The sequence below is a fragment of the Punica granatum genome, chromosome 2 (assembly GCF_007655135.1).
Source record: "Punica granatum isolate Tunisia-2019 chromosome 2, ASM765513v2, whole genome shotgun sequence".
NCBI classification, from domain to species: Eukaryota; Viridiplantae; Streptophyta; class Magnoliopsida; order Myrtales; family Lythraceae; genus Punica; species Punica granatum.
Window position 1 is genome coordinate 42,367,205 of NC_045128.1, and position 21,949 is coordinate 42,389,153.

At 39.5% G+C, this 21,949-nt stretch overlaps 3 protein-coding genes across 7 annotated transcripts; 2 read left to right on the top strand and 1 right to left on the bottom strand.

Annotated features, from left to right (window-relative positions):
- Positions 1-595: 595 nt before the first annotated feature.
- Positions 596-3,105, top strand: LOC116196663 (WRKY transcription factor 1; the record flags this gene model as incomplete). The annotated part of the gene is given in 4 exon segments (XM_031526519.1): positions 596-1,305; positions 1,391-1,562; positions 1,638-1,796; positions 2,153-3,105. Coding segments are annotated over 4 exon segments (1,521 nt in total). The 3' UTR covers positions 2,718-3,105.
- A 2,634-nt stretch (positions 3,106-5,739) lies between these two features.
- LOC116193473 (zinc finger CCCH domain-containing protein 18) lies at positions 5,740-9,466 on the bottom strand. Of its 5 annotated transcripts, none has more exons than XM_031522184.1 (9): positions 9,105-9,466; positions 8,660-8,721; positions 7,606-8,357; positions 7,353-7,517; positions 7,082-7,261; positions 6,907-6,983; positions 6,646-6,780; positions 6,441-6,555; positions 5,740-6,348 (listed from the first exon to the last, which is right to left on the bottom strand). In XM_031522184.1, the coding sequence occupies exons 1-9, from the start codon at positions 9,169-9,171 to the stop codon at positions 6,288-6,290; spliced, it is 1,614 nt and encodes a 537-aa protein (XP_031378044.1). In that variant the 5' UTR covers positions 9,172-9,466; the 3' UTR covers positions 5,740-6,287. The 5 variants fall into 5 exon arrangements, with proteins under 5 accessions (XP_031378044.1, XP_031378042.1, XP_031378043.1 ...); XM_031522182.1 differs by having other exon boundaries at positions 6,646-6,816; positions 9,105-9,465; XM_031522183.1 differs by having other exon boundaries at positions 6,646-6,816; positions 7,353-7,514; positions 9,105-9,463.
- Positions 9,467-16,754: 7,288 nt separating this feature from the next.
- LOC116195802 (vacuolar protein-sorting-associated protein 11 homolog) lies at positions 16,755-21,090 on the top strand. Its single transcript, XM_031525162.1, has 5 exons — positions 16,755-17,211; positions 17,531-17,704; positions 17,797-18,105; positions 18,200-19,966; positions 20,151-21,090. Exons 1-5 carry the CDS (start codon positions 16,990-16,992, stop codon positions 20,538-20,540), a joined length of 2,862 nt encoding a protein of 953 aa, XP_031381022.1. The 5' UTR covers positions 16,755-16,989; the 3' UTR covers positions 20,541-21,090.
- Positions 21,091-21,949: the final 859 nt, after the last annotated feature.

Here is a 21,949-nt window from a genome sequence, read left to right on the forward strand (position 1 = left end):
TTGAATTTTGCCTCTTAGGGTTGCAAACATAAAGGAAGTGGATTGAAACTGAAATTGATAGTCAGCTCAGGTGAATTTTGGTACTTAAATGATCAGAAGAAAAAAGGAGTTGAATTTTAGTGATTTTGTTCCCGTTTGCTTCAAGAGCATACAGAAATGGACTTCTTCCTAGTTGGCGATTTTTCCAATTTCTGTCCTTTTCTTTTTGGGAATTTTTATTATTTTGTGTCTGTGTTTTGCTGTCTATTGAAGCTTTTCATGGGGGGACTCAAGCTAAAGCCTTAAACTACTACTTCTGGAAAGAACTTCCATTGCTTTTTTAAAAATATATTGCGCTTATGATGCCAAAAGAAGCAATCTTTTCTTATAGTTTCTGCCTTTTGATGTTGAATGACTACTTCGTACCTTGGACTATCCATTTGCTGATGGATCGCAGAACAGTGGTCTTACATGTGAATTCGAGAGCCATAGTGGAGCTCAACGGAATACTGCATCTTTGTTAGCTGCTAAGGGCCCGATAACTTGGAACTAGTGATGCTCCATCTTGGTACTGGTTATCCTGATATTTGACTCTATCGTTTTTGGGTTTTCTTAGGTTTGAAAACCGACAATAGTGGTTCAGTTAAATTCAAAACTCTCCTCTTCCTGAGGATATAGTTCTTCAGTGCTGAGTTCGATATATGAAAATGGTGCCCTGCACTGAGGGGAGCCCATCTAGTTCTGATCCAAAGACACAAGCTGTCACTGTCACCCCAGTGGAAGGTGCAGCAGCGGAAAAGCCTCATAGAGAAATAAAGCAGATGAGTCCTGATAGTCGAGCCCATCCATCTCAATCTGATCCTGAAGGAGCCAATTCTTGCACTGCACCTCCAAAAACATCCGGGGGTTCTGATAGAGATTCCTGTCTGGTGCAATCAGTGCAGGAAGGAAAGAGTGCGAGCATAAACTTTGAAAGAGTGTTGTTTCCCTCTCCGAAGGGGGCCCTCAGCTCACCACCCACTCACGGAGGAAGCGCTTCCTCTGGAAAAGCAGAGAAAGCATCAGAGGATGGGTATAACTGGAGAAAGTATGGACAGAAAAATGTGAAGGGGAATGAATTCATTCGGAGCTATTACAAGTGCACACACCCCAATTGCCTTGTCAAGAAGCAAGTGGAACGATCGCTTGAGGGGCAGATTACAGATACTGTCTACTTTGGTCAGCATGAGCATCCTAAACCTAACATTAATATCCCATTAGCCGTTGGTCTTGTTGTGTCCATAGTTGAAGAAAAACCAGAAAAGCCCTCTTCAACGGTTACAGAAGGTAAGAGAGCCTCATACTTTTCATTGCTATCTGTGATTCCTTGGAGAAAAACTTATGAATGCTTTTACGACCTCATTTTTTGTAGAAAAACCATCTGAAGTTGGAGGCAAGACGTGTCATCAAGTCAAGACAACAGATACACCTCTGTCCCCCACGGTTACAGCAAGTAATGATGTAAGGAGTGCGGCATTGTCGTCACCGAGGAGTAGGTTGCGGGATGAGTTTGACAATGATGATGGTCCAAGCTCCAAAAGAAAGTAGGTTTTTAGTTTGATGATGTCATCTCTTCCTTTTTCACATAGCTTTTCTTCAGCTTTCTACCATCTCAACAGGAAGAAAGAGAATCGGGGTGTTGAAGCAGCTGCAGTGGATAAGGCAACTGGTGACACGCGCCTTATAATTCAGACAACGAGTGAGGTTGATATTGTCAACGATGGATACCGTTGGCGAAAATATGGGCAGAAGCTTGTGAAAGGAAACCCTAATCCAAGGTTATGTCAGTTTCATTGTTGATATGTTTTTGCAGAAAGTATCCCACATATTTTAGCATATCAAATTACAATTTTACCTCTAGGTATCCATAGCTTTGTTGTTGCGGTTATATAATCCAACAAAAGTGACTCTACTGATGACGGGAAAATAACATTGTCATTTGATCTGCCTGTCCTACAAATGGTCACTTTTTTTACAGTGGAGCAGAGAGTTGTAAGACTTCACCTAGACTGGTTCTGCATAAGTTCCTGGTCTGCTGCATTTGGATAGATTTCATTCTTTCTCAGTCGATGTCCTCATTGAGCTATGACTTTTATGTGGAGCTGAGGTGGGTCACGTCCTTGTGTCACTGCAGGAGCTACTACAGGTGTTCGAGCCCGGGATGTCCAGTGAAGAAACACGTGGAGAGAGCATCTCATGATCCGAAAGTGGTCATGACCACTTATGAAGGTCAGCACGATCATGATATGCCTGCTGCAAGGATGGTCACACGTAACCCAGCAGGAACCAATGGGGCAACAATTGCTCAGAATGATGAAGGAAGAATAAAATCCGGAGAAGGTGAAGCAGTTTCTGCTGATGCAGCTGTGAGAGAAGGGAACTCCGACCCTCCTAGTAAATCGACTGAGCAGCAAACTGATAAGTCTGAGAATAAATGTGGCAGAGCCAGAAGCTTAAATGCAGAAGGTGAGAATAAATCGAATGAGCGACAGGAGGTTGAGCCATCGTCTCACTGCGAATCCCAAGAAAGAGGCAGTCCCACTGATGCAGTTCTGCCGAGAGGATTAATTGAAGAGCAACCAAACAGCCAGTTGGCTGCTAAACCGGAGGAAAGTGAAGGGATATGCCACAACAAAGTGGGGAAGAAATCAAATGAACAGCAGCAGGTCCTGAACACAGCAGCAGCTGTTCAGAGCTAAATGCAAACCAAGCCTCTTGAGGTAGTTTCTAACCCCCCATCGACTTCCACTTTGTTCTTATGGCGGGGTATCGAGATAGCATCGATCAACTCGAGCCTTGGAAGATTGGGTGGTGTTGTAACAGAAACGATTGATTTACTAGGATCTATCAGCTGTAGGTGAAGATTGGCCGGCCTGATGATTGGTGGGGTGAATAATGCTAATATCAGGTTGTAATGTATGAAAGTTTAGAGGTATCTGCCTACCCATCTATTATTCTAACATATCAGGAGTTTGATGTATTTGTCTGTTAATATTTAATGAGGTTGCTGATTGTGCTGTCACAGTATGCATATTCTTGGGAAGGCTAGTAATTTAAATGTTATATCAGGCAATACTGTTCAAGATTCCTTGTCATTCGAGTTTTTCGATTTATGGCGTTTATCTTTCCACTTAATGGATAGGGACATCGGAACACTTGTACTGTCATTTGCTAGGTGAAGAAAGACATATAGACATTTTTCCTGAAAGGAGATGGAAGATAGCTTTATTTAGAGGGACATCCCTGTAATTCACTCTGATCACACATGATCTGAGTGTAAGCAAAAAGTTGAACAAATTGGTCCCCTGGCCCAGCTAAAACGTGAGTCTAGATCTAGACCACTATAGGCCCATCAGCTGTTTTTATGAGTTAAATGGAATAGAACCCGATTCCTCGTCGATTTCGTGAAGTGACAATTTGGTTCCTTCACCATCCGAGTAATCCTAAAATATGTGCACGACTTTGATATCTCGGATTCGAAAAGGTAAGGTTCAATGGTCTCGAGGATTGAAATGACACTAGTCGTCGTATGTAGGTATTTTATGGGATCAAATCAACACAGCAATTGATCCACTGTTCTTTTTTCATGGACAAGAAGATAGAAACCTGAATTAGAAACCTATCATGGACAAGAAGATAGACTAGACAGGACCTTTCATACAAAAAGCTACAGTTCTTGGAAAGGAAAGGTCCTCTCTCAAGCTGGTCGCTCTGTACTCATAAAATCATTTGCCTCGCCCCTCCCTGCATATACTATGTCCACTTTTCTCCTCCCTAAAAACCTCTGCAGGTCTATGGACTCCCTTTTGGCCAACTTTTGGTGGGGCCAGTCCGCCCCTGATAAAAATAAAAATCCATCTTGAGGCCTGGGACTCATTGTGTGCTCCAAAAGAATATGGCGAGGGGGGCTTGGTTTCCGCAGAATGTTTGATCAGAATCTTGCTCTTGCTTCGAAACCTCATCTCAGTATTCTCTCCAGGCCAAATAATACCTAAAGCACCAACCATTCCTTCAGTACCCTTCCAAGAAAACCGCGTCCTTCTTATGGAAAGGAGTTTGCAGGTCCATGCCCCTTATCCAAAAAGGTGCCTGCTATTCCAATGATAGGCATAAGCTCCTCATTTGGAAAATTTTATTCAATGCTCTACCAACCAGCTCTCTGCTATCTCAAAGATTTCCCATTGAGGACCCTTCATGCTACTTCTGTCGTGCTCATGTGGAAACCTCTGAGCATCTCTGAGTATCCAATCAGAACCACCAACTTCAGTAATATGAGCATTAAAGAATTGATCAAGATCACGTTGGGTATTGATGGCTCCCTCTGTATTCCTCCAAACATTGCCCATGTGTTCCCAGTACAGCCTGCAAGTTGTTTCGATTATGTCTGGCAGCTCAGGAAAAATACCAAGGTGCAATCTCATCAAACTTCACTAACCCATCCAGATCCTCTTCTAGCTGCAAGTCGGATCAACAAGAGAACTCGGATCTCCATGCTGCGTTTCTACTTCGACACGGCAGCCTCACCTGTTTGTTTTTGGTCGGGCATCATCTGCACAACCCATCAAGGCACCATTGTACATGCTTGGATATACAAATCGAACACCACTAACCCTCGTCTAGGGGAAGCAGCTGCTGCACTAAAGGCCATTTCCTGTGCTTGCTACCTCAGAATATGGCGCCTGCTTCTTTTCAATGCTTCCAAGGATGTTGTGGATGCCATCATCTCCTCAGACGAATCTATAAATACTGCCCTTGTATCTAGTTTTATATATGAAGCTTCTATTGCTCTTTTGTATTTTGATTACTGGGACATACAGTACATCCCTAGATCTACCAACTTTTCTCGCCCATAATGTTGCTAGATGGGCAGTTACTTGTAATTTTAAGGGAGCAATTCCCTTCTCAAATCTGTCTCATTTCATTCTCTGTCAGGCTTCTGAGATGTAACTAACATCTTTTTCTACTATATAAACCTACTATATAAAGTATTTACCATTCGGAAAAGGGCAAAAAATAAAAATAAAAACCTAGCTGTGTGGGGGCCACAAATATCCTTCTGAAAATCATTGTTAGGTCCGCTGTTCTTCTATCAATTTTTTTCCTTAAATAATGCACAGCCCTTTTACAATATATCATATATTTATTCGTCAAAAAAGCAACCACATGAAAGAAAAGAAAAGTCACTTTAAAAGAACATGCAAAACCCTGACCTCACTCCATCATCAATTTTAAAAGCCAATACTCCTATTGGCAGACGATCAAGACTTTGATTATCACATCACGACCACCATCCATTTGTTTTTATAGATATAAAATGATGATGATGATGATGATGATGGGCATAATATCTAACAAAAACATCAACCACATATAGTTCATTAACCCAAACACAAACAAGCTTTCACGATGCCCATAATTCGATAAATCAGATATAGGATAGGAGACTGAATCAATCGAAACCTCTCAGGGTCGTTATTCAATGAATCATTCGGTTAGATTAAGTTATGTTCTATTGTAGAAAACCTAACTATGGAAATAATTTTGGTGGACAAGACTGGGCAACACTTGTACTCATTGTTACAGACCCTCCTTGAGTTGGCAATGCATTGTTTGATCAAACCAATCATCAATTTAAAATAATTACAAATTCAGGACAGAACTAATCATTTTGGTCAAATGAGTACCCCACGCAAAGCCCATGCGCACAAATAACAGATTGCATGATCTGAAAAACCATGTCTATATATATATATTTATCACTCAGGGGTCGATCCAAGAAAGTGCATTTACACTAGGGGAAAAATAAAATAAAAAGGAAAATATAACTTTGGGCAACTGATCTGTTTCTAAGATCTGCAGTTTCTCCTATCAACCATGCACAATTCCTCCTCCTTTCGTTCTATTCTGAGGCTAAATCCGAGCCTACATTATGTTCCTTCTCTACCGATCATCACAAGCTCTTGAGTGACTAAGCTCTCCAGCTTTATGCCAAATAGCAATGGAAATTCGAAAAAAAGCTGCATACCAGTTTATGTACTTATATTATTATTGGCAGTAGCTTTCCTGTTCTGTAATTCTTCCTGTTCTAACTGAACCATCTTCTTGACTGCAAGGAGTCATCTTCTCAAGCCGAGATGGAGTAGTATAGTTATTAGTAGCAGGGACAATAGTAGTAGTAGTCGTTTCTGTCTCCGTCTTCGAGTTATGTTCTTCGGTGCTCTATAATGTTTTCCTCTTTCTGTCTATATTTGATCCGAGTCTAAGCTCTTCTATGTAACTGTCGAGATGCCGCTTGCAAATGGGCTCTCGGGAAGATTGATTCCTTGGATGCTGTAAATGAAAATGAAAACCTGATAAATAGCGAACCAACTATGGTGGTATTTTGAGAATAGTAAAGGAGGGCATGTATGTAGATTTTATACCTATCCTGGTCATTGCAGTTCAAGACATTGTCCTTGCTGCTCGAGCCGTTATTTACAACGTCAAACAGGTAATTGATACGATCGACTGATGCATACTCCGACGGCTGCTCACGAGCTATACACAGGTTCAAACTATTGATCAGCAATTAAAAGGAGATAGAAACTCAACGACAAGCTATTTTTGGGTCATCAATGTGATTATAACCTTCTGATGGATTAAAATATTCCGTTGGGTAGCCAAAGTAGGGGTACTGAGGTGATGACTTGGGTGCGACTTGAAGTTCTGCAAGACGCCTTCTCTCGAGTTCGAGAGCGTGCTCACATTCTTCGAGCAGATCATCTGCGAGGAATCTTGATGCGTCAGAGAACCTTGGCACTGAAATAAATGGATATAGTCCTGATCAATAAACAGTGGAAAAGAATAAAGTAGAAATCTGTGCATCAAAGTTTGTTTTGTTTGACGCACTTGACTGAATTTCGGGGTCGCCCTCCATCAGGCGCTGGTTGTAGTAACTCATGCTCTGTGTCTTGTCTGCATACTTCCTGCATGTCAATAATCGACACACGAATACATGAACGTTCTTACCGATGTCATGGCAAGGGCAAACTAATCGCATCATTCTCATCTTTTGCAGTCTCACCTGTCAGCGAGCCTCGACTTCTCCTTGTAAGGCTTCACAAGGACCCGGGCGCCACAGATGAAATGCGGGTTTCCCTTTGAGAGAATTTGCTTTGCCGTTTCCGTGAAAACAAATGTCACAAATCCAAACATCCTCTTCTGCTGGCTTGGAATCCTCACATCTTGTACTGGCCCAAATTTGCTGCATATAGTTTTAGTTAACGAACTTCGGGAACCTACTCACGTAAGTATTCATGGACACTATTAGATAAAAATTTGAATTGATTTCATACTTGAAGTAGTTTGATACGTCTTGCTCAGTGAATGTACTCTCTGCAGGAAATGTGAGATAAATCTGCCGAGAAGCCGAACCAATTCCACTTGGGTCACTGCGCTCATAATCTGAGTACTTTTGGACATCTTCGGCTAAAATAACCGAATGCTGCCCGTGAGGCCTGCTAAAATCACGAACTCCTAACAAATCATATATTTGCAGGGAAGGGAATATCCCATAAACGAGATGGCATAAAATTTCAATAAAATTACCGATCAATGAGGCGGATGCTGTTCTTCAGTCGTGCTAGAAGCTTTGAGAGGCTAAACCCGGCCTTACCATTCCTCTGGCTCTCTGTAAGGTAACCTTCAGCCTGTAGTGTCCGCCCATACTTTTCGTAGTACAACATGGGCAAAGAGGCGATCGAGACAGGTGAACCGCCTCGAGATTTGAGGAGCTCCGTAATCTCCAGTTCAAGCTTCTCGAGTGATCCATGAGAGAGCCTGTGATCCTCAATCCCAGGATCGTTTGGGAACAGGCTGACATGTTGTGGGAAGTTCTCGACCATAGTCGGGGTCCCATGGAAGTACCTACAATTATGCCCATGTTTGCAGAACCCTTTCAGGAAGTAATGGCAAATCTTGACTGAGTACTGTGGAGGGCTTGAGGATATTCTCCGTGCCGGTTTTGGACAAAAGTAGCCTCCGGGAAAGTCCAAGCCCGGAGCATCCCAGCACGTGTTTCTGGTCCGGAGGTTTGAGCCCGGGGAGTAGGGAGGGAACTGATACGGAGCCGATACAACCGCCGCGACATTCATGGGATTAGCGAGCCCGAGCTCAGATTTTGCTTCTGCGATCAGGGAATGGATGGAGCTGTCGGGTCCACAAGCGAGCCTGATCATCTCGCGCTCCCCATTGTCCTGCAGGAGCACGTACCCGATGATCTTGGACACATTCTCTGGTTCTGGCTTCTGGATCCTATCGTACACGATTTTGGTCGCCTCCGGAAAATCCATCCAAGACTCCTGCCACGCATCATACACAGAGAGTATCATCGGACTAACGCTCGAGGACATATTATACCGAGAAACAAATACATACAATGGACCATTTGTGGCATTAACATGAAAAATACCGATTGCATCCCCACTGATTCTGCATCTTTTTATAGGAATTTGCAGGGAAAATCGTTTTTCCCTTTAATTATTTTTCTTTATTTTCTGATACCTCAGACGACAAAGGCAAATAAACGACCAGATGTGGAAAAATTGACAGCAGTATTCAAAATTGATTTTTTTTCCCCCCTAGAAATTGCTCGAAAAATTACCTCTTTAGAACATCTGCAAAAATCAGCAACCAAACAAGAACCCACCCCACCAACTCTGTACCCTGAAACAATAATTGGTATTACCGGTGACAAACGGGTCCACGACGCTCGAACGAGACTAGTCTTGGCCAATACAACATCTCGCGGTCTCACCCGAAAACAAAACCATTAATGCACATTCACTAACACGGTCGACTTAATGCAGCAAAACATCACTCCCCTTTAACATTACAGAGACAAAACACAATGAAAAACATCAGATTTTCCAGCAGAAATGTTTTGCAGAGACGAAAAAGTCAAACCTTTGGTGACATAGAGAGACAATCATCAAAACAGAACATCATAAGAGAGGGAGAGGAAGAAGAAGAAGAGACAATCTAAGTCAGCAGCCATTGTAGTTTTACTTCTTTCTGGGGATAAAAGAAAAAAAGATCTGACAGCATACCCAAAAAGATTTCTTGTTCTTCTTCTTCTTGCTGTTCAGACGAAATCCTCCATCTTAACAAGAACATCAGCAACCGCCGCCGGTTGATGCATTTGATTGCTCAATCACAAACACAAAGAGCACAAAACACAGAGAAACACACACACACACATACACTCTGTCCCTTCCCCTGTCCCCCCTGTTCTTTTCTCGCTTTTTTTGGCCAAAAAAAGAAAGAAAACCCCCCATTTTATATAAATTCGATTGGTCCTCTGACCACCACTCCTTCCATTTTCATATTCGCCATGGAGAAAGGAAAGGAAACCACCATCTCCCCGTTTTTCTTCTTTAATTATTCTTTTTTTTTTCTAACTTGAAAGGGGGGCCAAAAAAAAAAAGGAAAAGGGAAATTGACAGAACGGATAGGCTATAAAGAGAGCGTTGTCTTTTAGCTCAATTGAACAACAATGGCTTCCTCCATATGTAAATGCAGAGCATAAGCCACACACACAGTCACCAATATATATATATATATATATATATACATATAAATAAATAACTAAATAAATTATCATTACCAACATCTAGGAAAATGCAGGCCAAAAAAAATTATTTAGGAAAATGAAATTATTACTCATTTATTTGTCTTTTAATTTCTTTCTTCTTCTTTTTTCCCCTTCCTACTGAAATGGAATAGCATGTTTTCTTGTTCGGATACGATAATGATCATTATTTTCAATAAATAAATCAATAAATATGAATTTAGGAAAATAATGGAATGAAAATAAATAAATAGAAAAGGGGGGGAAATGAAAATGGGACGCATTTACAGGCTGTACTTGTCGTTACAGAAAATTGCGCGAAGGTTTATTGGATTTCCGCCTGGATTTCCGAAACAATATCCTCTCTCCCCTTCCGCTTTGACGTAAATGCCCCTCCCCCCACACTCTCAGGGGAAGCCGTTTTTATCTCCTCCCTCTTTAAAATTTCAAAAATTATTTTCTTTTTATTTTATTTTATTTTTAAAAAGGAAGAATTCGTGAATGAGAAAATATCCTGTGAGTAATACACAGCAAGTGGCTGTGTAAAACTTCATACTCGAATTACACGTGTAGAGTATGAAATTTTTTACATAACCAACTCATCAAATATTTTCTCATTCGTGAATATTTATGTTGCCTTGCCTTATCTATGTCCTTGCCTAACGACTGAGTAATGGAAACTTGATGTTGGCTCCTGCCCCAGTCAGTACGATTAGATGCTGCGTCAGTGTTTTGTTAATGGTCCGTCAAACATGATAAGAAAGTACTTAACACATTTCATACTTTTAGTTCAATTATTTAGAACTTTTATTATTTGTAATTAGCATTGGTGTATTATTTTTACCTTTAGTTCAAGCGCATAATATTCCGCTGAAGATATTTAGTATTTTATACGGTTAAAAGTACCAAACTTTCGAATCAAAACTAAACACTAGAATTGAAATGCCAAATGTTTTATCCTAACTCATTGTCCTATTAGAATTTTCCTTTGTTATGCCTTTCTCTTCATATGGTATATGCAGGTTAAATCTCGACTATCCGATGCTCATAGTTTTGCTGTTGGCACATCTATCTTTAGTTCAAGCTGTCCAGGCAAAAATTTTATAGAAGAGAAATTCTTATATAACATATTTAGTACTTTCAGTTCAACTGTTTAATATTTCAGTGCGCGTATTTAATATTTTTATTATTCTTTACAACAAAAGTGAGCAATTGAAGTGGCATTATGTCTTTATAGGCCACTTATTGTCCTTTTTAACCTTTAGAGACAAATAACTTAATTGACCATGTTGGTCCTAGTTCTATAAACCTACAAATTCGAAACAAATTATTATTTTTTTCTAATTAGTTCAATTAGAAACAAATGATTTGCCTCTAAAAATAAGTAAAAGTATCACATAAAATTTTCTCTACATTCTTTTTAGAAGCAAATATAGTTGTCTTGATATGTTTTTTATTCCTACATATAAAGCTAACTCATTTTAAATAAACTAACTCAATCCACCAACACAATTAATTTTACAGCAAGGAGAATCGAACCCCCGACCTCCATTTTTGTATAATATCGCCTTATCTAATGCACCAATACTCCATACTTCTCTAAATTTGCGAATTTTATTATTTATTATACTTTAATGATAATATTTATATTATAAATAAATCATTAATATTTTGTGTTTGAAATTTGTATTTTTATTAACCTACAAAATAGTAAATTTATTCCAATAAAATATTTTGTGAGAGTTTATCTTTGTAAAGAATTTTTTTTATAGACTTCTATTTGAAATTATATCGGATAATTTCGGGTATAATTTTTGTAAACAATTTGTTGGTTGAACAGAAAGGCCAAAAATTCTTGTGGTCGCCGAATTTTTCTTGGCTAAGTGGTTGTCGAATTTAAGTAGAGAATGAAAATAGAGATATGGTGAGGAGTAGAAAGAACCGATAAGAAAATGTAAAGTATGACAAGAGAAAATACTTGCATTGAAGAAAAGACAGAATGAAAAATATATATATGAGAAATGGTTCTTACAAAAAAAAAAGAAAGATAAAAGAGTGAAAAATTGAAATGAATAAAGTAAAATTAACGAATTTCACAATTCTTTATTCTTAACTTGTAAAATTTTTACCTTCAAAAAATAAAATGTTTCAAATTCAATTGAGCAACTCTATATTAGTCTCTATATGTTGATACACTTTAAAAGCGTATACATTAGTCTCTATTACCTAAGTCAACAATTTTTAAGTTAATTACATCAGAGAAATAATATATCATATACAGACACGATTTTATTTGTCCTTGAAAGAAAAGATTTAGAGGTAAATTAATAACACCATATACAAAGATATATATCTTATTTGTTTTTAATAGTATAGATTTAGAAAGAAAAAAAAAAGTCTCTTAGTTTTTATTTATATAGATGATTCGTGTTGTAATGATTTGTGATGGACTTAAAAATCTAATGTATACTTGAACGGATATACTAAACATTTGAACGGAGAGTACAAGTAATAAACATTTATACTAATCAAGAATACTAAAAGTACTAAACGATTTAATTGAAGTACTAAATAATTGAACTGAGGTACTAAACATTTGAAATGAAAGTACCAAATATGTCATCGTGAGTTGATGTTGCATTAGACGGACCAAGGGAAAAAAGAACTTGAGAACCTCATGCTATACTGTTTCTGCTATTCTTGCTACATCTTCCCGATACAACAGTGCATGCTTAAATCAGCTATTGGTTGTTGAAATACGATAATTCCATTGTAAAAGTGATAAACTCATCAAAATCTAATGGAAATTTTGTAAATTTCCCGAGTCCAAAAGTACGATTGAAACCCCCCCACCACCGGCCCCCCGCTTTCCTAAATCAATCCCTGTCCGTACGAACTGTCACTATTGGTTGTTGTTTTCCAAGTTAAAGTTTACTCGAATTAAATCAGCTGAGAAGAGACTATTGCGGTAGCAATAAACCATGCAGCATGTAAAGATGCACAACACGGAGGAAGTGGTCAAGATATGCATAGGTTGCTACTTTCTAGTAAAGTATCAACGTTGAAAGGTTAAAGTTGTTTAACGGCTAATCGGCAACAATGGAATGAACTCTCGTTATACAATCATCAAATTACGCGGTGGCGATATGACATTCAGAGGCCGAATAACAAATACAGTAGGAAGTTAAAAAAAACTCCCGGCATTATATGGCCTTGAATAGTTAAATTATACGTCATGTCAAGCTATTGAAGCTTTACACTTGATGCTGTAAACTCAATTTCGGACGTGTTATAGGAACGTGCCTATACAATAAATTGGCATTCGTCCGGGCCCCACAGAGGAGAAATCAGCGGCCGCAGATTCTTCGGTTTTGTGAGAAATGGGGAGCACTGGGCGCTTGCATGCGTGCCACGTGTCAGTCTGACAGCAAATCTGCAGTCTGCTTTCAGGTGGTTGCTATATAAGGATAGGAGCAGGGAATTATCGCCAATGGCTCTCCGCGGTGGGACCCACTGTACGCTTTTATTTCTGTACTCTTTTTTTAAAATTAATTAAAAATCTGACTGACACAAGCTGCAGTCAATTCACTTCCCCGTGATTGGTGGTTGAACATTAACTGCTCCCCTCTCCTCATATATTTCCCCCCCATTTTTCAATTAATAAACCAATTAATATTCAGTTCCTTTTTTTCTTCTTCATATTTTCCGAGAAAGAATTACCCAACGTGAAAATATAAGAATTTGCTTCCGTATAATGTAATGCAGGCTATTCAACTCATCGTGATGTTGCTAAATGAGAAACCAGGAGACATCGGGACTGACCTAAAGTTTGAAAGGCGTTACCGTGATAAAAAAATAAAGGAGGAATATCTAGCTAGATAGCAAATGCCAGTAGTTAAAAATGAAGATGTTTCGTTAAGTTTGTAGTTAGAGGTCTTTTCCACTAGATGGTATAGTTTTATGCATTGTTGTTATATTAGTCGACTGCTCGATATCGATAGTGTGATGTCATAGTCAAATTTAATCGATACAATTATGTCTTAATTATAATCTTTTAAATTAGTAATAATTGATTAATGATGGATCTTTTGGAAAATGGAAAGAGGTTGTGTTTGGTTTTAGAATTGAGTTTAGTTTTGGATTTAATTGATTTGTAGTGATTATATTGTTAAATTATGATAAAAAGTATGAAATAGTAATGAATAGTCGAGAGAAAATAATGATTAAGTAATGATTATATTGTTGAATTGTCGAAAAAGTAATGAATAGTTGAGAGAATTTAATATTAAAAATTGAATTTAATGGTTAAAAGAATTAAAGAAAAAAGAAAAAGTAATAATTGTGTAATTGAATTGAAAATAAGTGGAGTTAAGTGAAACTTTTTTTGAAACAAAACACACCTTTAAATTATTAACTGTGCATGCATATAATAATCCTCGTGATACAAAATCTCTTTCCATATATCCCGCAATTTTCTCTATTTGAAGGGGTTATTGCAAAGAGTGGGTCTACACTAACTCTTCCTAATACTTTTTTTTTTGGTGAATAACTCTTCCTAATACTTTGATAAAACAAAGATACGACAAAGACATGATCTAATTATCTAACAAATAACAAATTAATATAATAATTAATGACATGGACCTCTTGAGTCTTGAAAGCTTATCCTCTCAATACTCATCTTATTGGTTGTTGTAAGCACGTAGGAATATGTCTTATATACAAAATTCCATACACAAGCACATATATATTATATTTGATATGACATCATTGTACGTATACTTATTTATATTCAGGTGGAAAAGAAATGTTTTTCAAAAATTGCTCCAAGAGAACTGCTATAGAATATATTATCTACTATTGGTCTCTTACATGATTAAATTAATCATAGAAGGGTTTAGAGGGTCACACATCTTAAGGGACCAATTAAGAGATAATTCAAGTTTACTATAGACTCGGCCTCATCATATATTAAATAATAAGTATAGGTCATATAAACTAAATAAAAAACAAAACCATTCTATAAAATCGACCTTCACGGACTTGAACATATTTGTAACCCAAAAGCTTAAACTGATAGGCTATTGGACCCAAACTCCTTCATATAAGCCTGTGGTTTATTTCTCAATTTTTCTCTTTAGAACAACATATCTCAACACCCGCCCTCAATTGATAGCACGTGCCACGTGTCCTTAAACAACTTATCACGAGCCAGACATTCTTTTTCCGTGCTCGGGCAAAGGGGACAAACACCAAACTAGCATCGAGTCCTCACGTAGCAACATGTGGTCTAGCACGTGCTACGTGTTCTTAAACACCCGCACTCAACAATTGACCACAAGCCATACATCCTTTTCCATAATTGAGCCTACTTAGAGATGCACATTTTAGCTACCTCGAAACACGTATCCTTAAACATTCGTTCTCGACAACTAACCACGAGTTGGATATTCTTTTCCGTACTCGGGCGAAGGGGGATAAGCACCAAGTTAGCCTCGAGCTCCACACTCGTATCTACCTAGAGGTGTACCTTTTAACTACATCGAAACTAGATTGAGTCACTTTCGGACCTGGCTAACATGATGCGCACTCTTGGCTACCTCGATACCAAATATGACGTGGTGTGAGTCCACATGTGCAAGCGAAAAAGTAACTCACTCTAGTACAATGTAAAATTTCATTGGGCTCGTAAGAGATCGAGTCAATCTCCAATTCAAATGTTTGAGTTGATATGTTGTGAAACCTAATTTCATATAAACCCATTCAATTATTCTTTAGCTTTTCCATGTGAGATTTTAAATCTCAACACATTATTTAAACTGATCGAAGAAAGATAAAAGGATCGAGGTCGACGATCAAGTATATTGCCATATAGTTCATGGGTGTGGCGTGATACATGATATCAATAATATCCAAAAGAGAAGTTAGGTTTTAGAGTTTTTTTTACTCTATTTCACTTAACTCAACTTATTTTCAATTTAATAATACAATTATTACTTTTTTCTTTAATTTTTTAAACAATTCAATTCAATTTTTAATACTAAATTCTTTCAATTATTTGTTATTTTTTTCATAATTCACACAATACAATTATTACTTTCTCAAAACTATTCATTACTTTTTCTCACATTTTCCTATAATTTAACAACGCGGTCATTACTTTTTTATTTTCTTCATTCACCTTATTATTATAACCCAATTATATATATATATATATATATATATATATATAGTTGAAATTAAGTTGAGTTTAGTTCAATTCCATTTCCAAACAACTCCTAAATAATTAAAACCAATAAGTCAATGCAAATCGGTGAGAGGGGTAGTGGAGAAGCTTACTATGATAATTCTAGAAATAAGTGCACGTTGATTAAATTTGGAGGACTACAAGAACTATAAATTAATTTCATCGTTAATAGAGTTACATATGCCGTGTTTAAAACGTTGCTTAGATGGTCAGATGCCTATATTCAACGTTGTACTTAAAAAATAATAATTTGTTGGACTTCTCATATTAAATTTGTTGTTGCTCAACCTTTCTTGCTCTGCTGTTCGGTCACTTCACTGTTATTTTCTTTTTCCAGAACCCCTCTCAAGTTATTATGGTGCGCAATGATCCCCTTTGGCCACACGATTAGGCAAAATACGATATGCGTTGACACGGTTCGCGAGACTAATGATATACATACATAAACGATAGTCTTTAGTATTTTTATGCGGGTGCATATTATTTTAACATTGGAAGTTGCACGTATATTTGATCCGAGCTATGTCGCACGGCACGAGAAAAGGTTGTGATCGGTATGCTAGTTTGTTTCTTTTCATAAGCAAAATCGAACCAAAGACCTCCTCACAAGAACCACCAAGGGATGATATGTGAAAGATTATTGATGAGAAAAGAAATTATTAATCTCTTAATTTCAGCTGCATTCGAGATTTTAAATCAAATTTTGATGGAAAAAATAACGGGCTGCCCATTGGATCCGGAACTGAAATGGGCCGTTAACGACGGGAGGTACTTCAACCCGATCCAGCCCATTTTCACAGACCGACCCGAATACTGGTGCAGGCTTGCTTCTCAGCCGTCTGCTTGCGCTACAACGGCGTCGTTTCGTATCGGGAAAGAGAGAAGGAACAGAGGCCATTTTCCTTCGTCCTTCAATCGTCGTCGTCTTCTTCTTCTTCATCCTCTTCCCTCCCGAGCTTCGAAGTTCAACCTTCAACAGGCAGAGAAGCGGATACGATCCATTTTGCCTGATTTGATCGGCGGTCTCCGAGCCTTCTTCTTGGGAGTTTTCATTCAATTCCACGCTGGAGCTGCAACTGAAGTCCAATTCCCTCCTTCGATCGGATTGGGGAGCAGGATGTACCAGTGGAGGAAATTCGAGTTCTTCGAGGAGAAATTGGGCGGGAAGAGTTCGATCCCCGAGGACGTTAATGGCAGGATCGAGTGCAGCTCCAGCGGCAGAGGGAAGCTGGTGCTTGGCTGCGACGACGGCACCGTGAACTTGCTGGACCGCGGCCTCAAGTTCAATTATGGCTTCCAAGCTCACTCCTCTTCCGTCCTCTTTCTCCAGCAGCTCAAGGTTAGGCCTTTCCTTTGTCGTCTCCCGCACAAACTGCATTTAGAGAGTTTAGCGTGAAAATTTGGTTTTTTGAAGCCATTTTGAGGCGACTTATGTAACCAATGAATCGAAGTTCCTACCATTTTTTCTCAAGAAGGCTTCAGGAACCTTTATTCGATGGAAGAAAGTTCATGAAAAACTTGAATTAAGTGAATTTGTAGTTTCCGAATCAATCAGATCTTACAATGAGGTTGCCGCCAATCAGAATGACTTCTCTGCGTAGCGAGTAATTGGAAGTTTTTCACAATTTGATGCATATTATTGTGTTTTGATCAACCAGCAAAGGAACTTCGTTGTAACTGTTGGGGAAGATGAGCAGCTATCTCCTCAGCAATCTGCCCTGTGCCTCAAGGTGTTTGATCTCGACAAGATGCAGGAAGAAGGTTCCAGTTCAGTTAGCCCTAATTGTATCGGAATACTGCGAATCTTCACTAACCAGTTTCCGGAGGCAAAGGTAAATGTTTTTTTCTTGCTACATTTTTCCTATCCATTAATTATTAGTTTTCCCTTAGAAGTTGGAATTTTTTGATTCCGTGATGGCTGCAGATTACATCATTTTTAGTGCTCGAGGAGGCTCCGCCAATTCTATTAATAGCGATCGGTCTGGATAATGGCTGCATTTACTGCATCAAAGGTGATATTGCACGAGAGCGCATCACCCGTTTTAAACTTCAGGTGGAAAGCCACTCTTCCATCACTGGTCTGGGCTTCAGGGTAGATGGTCAAGCCCTTCAACTCTTTGCAGTTACTCCAGCTTCTATCAGTTTGTTTAGCTTGTACAATCAACCACCCAGGCTTCAAACCTTAGACCATATTGGTTGTAATGTCAACAATGTTACAATGAGCGACCGCGCGGTATGTACCTCTTGACACTTTCCATCTTTTTCTGATCAATTCTTTAGTGACTTATATTGCTGTGTGTAAAGCTGAAAGTTGAATTCATCTGCAGGAACTGATAATTGGCCGACCCGAGGCTGTCTATTTCTACGAGGTTGATGGCCGTGGTCCTTGTTGGGCTTTTGAAGGCGAGAAGAAGTTTATTGGATGGTTTCGCGGATATCTTCTGTGCGTTGTAGCAGATCAAAGAAGTGGCAAAAATACATTCAATGTATATGACCTCAAGAATCGATTAATCGCCCATAGCTTAGTGGTAAAAGAAGTTTCTCATTTGCTCTGTGAATGGGGTAGCATAATTCTTATATTGGCGGACAAAACGGCCCTATGTATTGGAGAGAAGGACATGGAAAGCAAGTTAGACTTGCTTTTCAAGAAAAACTTGTACACTGTTGCAATTAATCTTGTTCAAAGTCAGCAAGCTGATGCTGCTGCAACCGCGGAAGTGTTGAGGAAGTATGGGGATCACCTTTACAGTAAGCAGGATTACGATGAGGCCATGGCTCAGTATATCCACACCATTGGCCACCTGGAACCCTCATATGTGATTCAGAAGTTTCTAGACGCGCAGAGAATCTATAATCTCACAAATTACTTGGAGAAGTTACATGAGAAAGGACTTGCTTCTAAAGATCACACCACACTTCTGTTGAATTGTTACACCAAACTGAAGGATGTTGAAAAGCTAAATGTGTTCATTAAAAGTGAAGATGGCGTCGGGGAACACAAGTTTGATGTCGAAACGGCTATAAGGGTCTGTCGTGCTGCCAATTACCATGAACATGCAATGTATGTCGCCAAGAAGGCGGGAAGACATGAATGGTACCTGAAGATATTGCTAGAAGACCTTGGCAGGTATGATGAAGCCTTACAATACATTTCAAGTCTAGAGCCAAGTCAGGCTGGGATGACAGTTGAAGAGTATGGTAAGATTTTGGTGGAGCATAGGCCTGCAGAGACCATTGAGATACTTATGAAACTGTGTACTGAAGAGGGAGACTCTACAAAGACTGGAACTTCAAATGGTTCATATCTGTCGATGCTGCCGTCTCCTGTTGATTTTCTCAACATATTTGTTCATCATCCTCAGGCCCTCATGGAATTTCTCGAAAAGTATACTATCAAGGTGAAGGATTCTCCTGCTCAAGTGGAAATCCATAGCACACTTCTGGAGCTGTACCTGTCCAATGACTTGAACTTCCCATCAATATCTCAAGCTACCAACGGCGGGGAGTTCAATCTCAGGGCAAGATCAGGAGCAGCCGTCTTTTCAAAGACACAGTCAAATGGGAAACTCAGTTTAGATCATAAAGATTTAAACAAGGATTATTTGGAAAGACGCGAAAAAGGGCTTCAGTTACTTAAAAGTGCATGGCCGTCAGACATGGAACATCCTCTCTATGATGTAGATCTCGCTATAATTCTCTGCGAAATGAATGGTTTTACCGAAGGCCTTCTATTCCTATATGAAAAGATGAAACTTTACAAGGAGGTCATCGCATGCTACATGCAGGCCCATGACCATGAGGGTCTGATTGCTTGTTGCAAAAAGTTGGGAGATTCTGGTAAGGGAGGGGATCCATCCCTTTGGGCTGATCTTCTGAAGTATTTTGGTGAGCTTGGAGAAGACTGCTCCAAAGAAGTCAAGGAAATTTTGACTTATATTGAGAGGGATGATATTTTGCCTCCTATTATTGTTCTTCAAACACTGTCGAGGAATTCATGCCTCACTCTTTCAGTCATTAAAGATTACATAGCTAGAAAGCTTGAGCAGGAGTCCAAGCTGATTGAAGAGGATCGTCGTGCTATTGAGAAGTATCAGGTTGGTTTTTTGAACCGAGTTTTTAACACACTTTCCCTCTTTTTACTTGATGGATGAATCATCGTGTTATATTCCACTGTAATAGAGTCAAATTAGAGTGGTTTTGATGTATTCTGAGCTAAGGGAAATATTTTCTAGCTCCGCTGTTGCATACTTATTTCAGGAAGTTCTTCTTGTCTTGCAGGAAGACACATCGGCCATGAGAAAAGAAATTCAGGATCTCAGGACCAACGCCAGAATATTTCAGCTCAGCAAGTGCACTGCATGCACTTTCACCCTTGACCTCCCTGCTGTCCACTTCATGTGCATGCATTCATTCCATCAACGCTGCCTTGGTGACAATGAAAAGGAATGCCCTGAGTGTGCTCCAGAGTATAGGTCGGTCATGGAAATGAAGAGAAACTTGGAGCAGAACTCCAAGGACCAAGACCGGTTCTTCCAGCAGGTGAAGACTTCCAAGGATGGGTTTTCTGTGATCGCCGAGTATTTTGGGAAGGGGATCATTAGCAAGACTACTAATGGACCCGCAGGGACACTTCGATCTGGCAACAGCTCCTCTACCAGCGGGTTATGAGGTTATTGAGGTATTGAGTTGTCTAGTTGTTGCCCAGTCTACTTTATTTCCATGCAAGACTGAGGTGAAGAGCACTCTGAATTAATTCTTCGATGGGAGAATCCAAGATTATATGGTCTTCCCTTGATTTGGTCAGTGGTCTGCTGTTTGAAGTCTGACCAAGCAACCGTGGTATAACTGCGCTGCAACGATATCTTATAGCTTGAGAGAGCATGTTAGTTGAGGCAAGATTCGTATCGATGTCAGTAGGATCAAGGCTAAATCAAATATCAGAGTCGGGGAATGCGGGTTCTATTACATCTCATGAGTTACTGCACTTGAACCTCAGAGAATTTGGAGGGGATTTGGAGATACTTTTCATAAGCTTTCAGGTAAATTTTTTGGTAGTGGTAATGATCGTGTTATGGTTCGGCTCGAGTGTGAAGGTTGTTTTGTATGTAACGATGGATTTATTATCTTTCCACTGGGGTTACTGATTCAACTTGAAAATTTTTGTAGCTTGTGGGAAAGTTGGTTTATGTTAATACATTGGGTGATAACTTTTTCTTTCCTCCTTGTAACCAACTGGATTTGCTGTGCTGGCTGATGATCATCGACCTCACTCACTGTAAGTGATAGAACCACAAGGAGTATATCAGTGTGAAGACTGGAGGATAAATACGGGATTGTCAAATGATTGATGGACGACCGAGTTTAGTCAGCACTAACACCTAACGCCTTTGGATGGGAGCTCCATCTAAGGCAAGTTCCTCTCCCAAGCATCCATCGCTTTCCTGTGTCTTCTTGGAAGGTTGTTGTTGGAAAGAGATTAGCTATAGGACCTACTGAATTATCACTGTGAAAGGGTCTAATGCTGCAGTTGTACGTTCTCCTTTGTCTGCTCTTGCCCAACTGGGAAGGATTTAGACCGTGGGGCTCCCTATTTGCATATAGGCTCCTAGAAGCATTGTTGCAGTAGGTAGAATGGTGAAATCCGATGCGATTTGAGATGGGTCTGTGGTGTTGGAGGAGTACATTCTATTTTAGATCACTGAAATGACCACTCAGGGAAAGACCGAACATATGAGCATTCCTCGCACAGTGAAGGAGTGGCCCGGCGTCGATCATCAGATCATCCCGAACTGGACGGTTCGAGGGAACATGCCACGGAGTGGGGTGGAGGAGGGGAGGTGATGGGACTAGTCAACGTTGCTGAGAGTGGTCCATACGTATGGGTAGAAGGGAGGGAGAGCGGGGGGATGAAATGGGTTTGGGGGAACGCAAGTGACGCTTAAATGAACCACATGCTGCACATGCACCGTCCGCATGGTTAGGGCAGCCCCTTCCCCTTCACACTCTTATGCTCTAATATGGACCAATTCTCAAACTTATCAATATATTAAGTATATGCACATGTATTCAATAAACCC

What these genes read in the sequence shown, in the direction of transcription:
- LOC116195802 (XM_031525162.1), top strand. Translation starts at nt 16,990, where the DNA reads ATGTACCAGTGGAGGAAATTCGAGTTCTTCGAGGAGAAATTGGGCGGG. An exon ending in TTACAATGAGCGACCGCGCG is followed by an intron (nt 18,106 to 18,199) that starts GTATGTACCTCT and finishes ATTCATCTGCAG; the next exon opens with GAACTGATAATTGGCCGACC. An exon ending in GTGCTATTGAGAAGTATCAG is followed by an intron (nt 19,967 to 20,150) that starts GTTGGTTTTTTG and finishes CTTGTCTTGCAG; the next exon opens with GAAGACACATCGGCCATGAG.
- LOC116193473 (XM_031522182.1), bottom strand. Translation starts at nt 9,171, where the DNA reads ATGTTCTTGTTAAGATGGAGGATTTCGTCTGAACAGCAAGAAGAAGAA. An exon ending in AGAACAAGAAATCTTTTTGG is followed by an intron (nt 8,722 to 9,104) that starts GTATGCTGTCAG and finishes TTATTGTTTCAG; the next exon opens with GGTACAGAGTTGGTGGGGTG. An exon ending in AACTGCAATGACCAGGATAG is followed by an intron (nt 6,349 to 6,440) that starts GTATAAAATCTA and finishes TTTCATTTACAG; the next exon opens with CATCCAAGGAATCAATCTTC.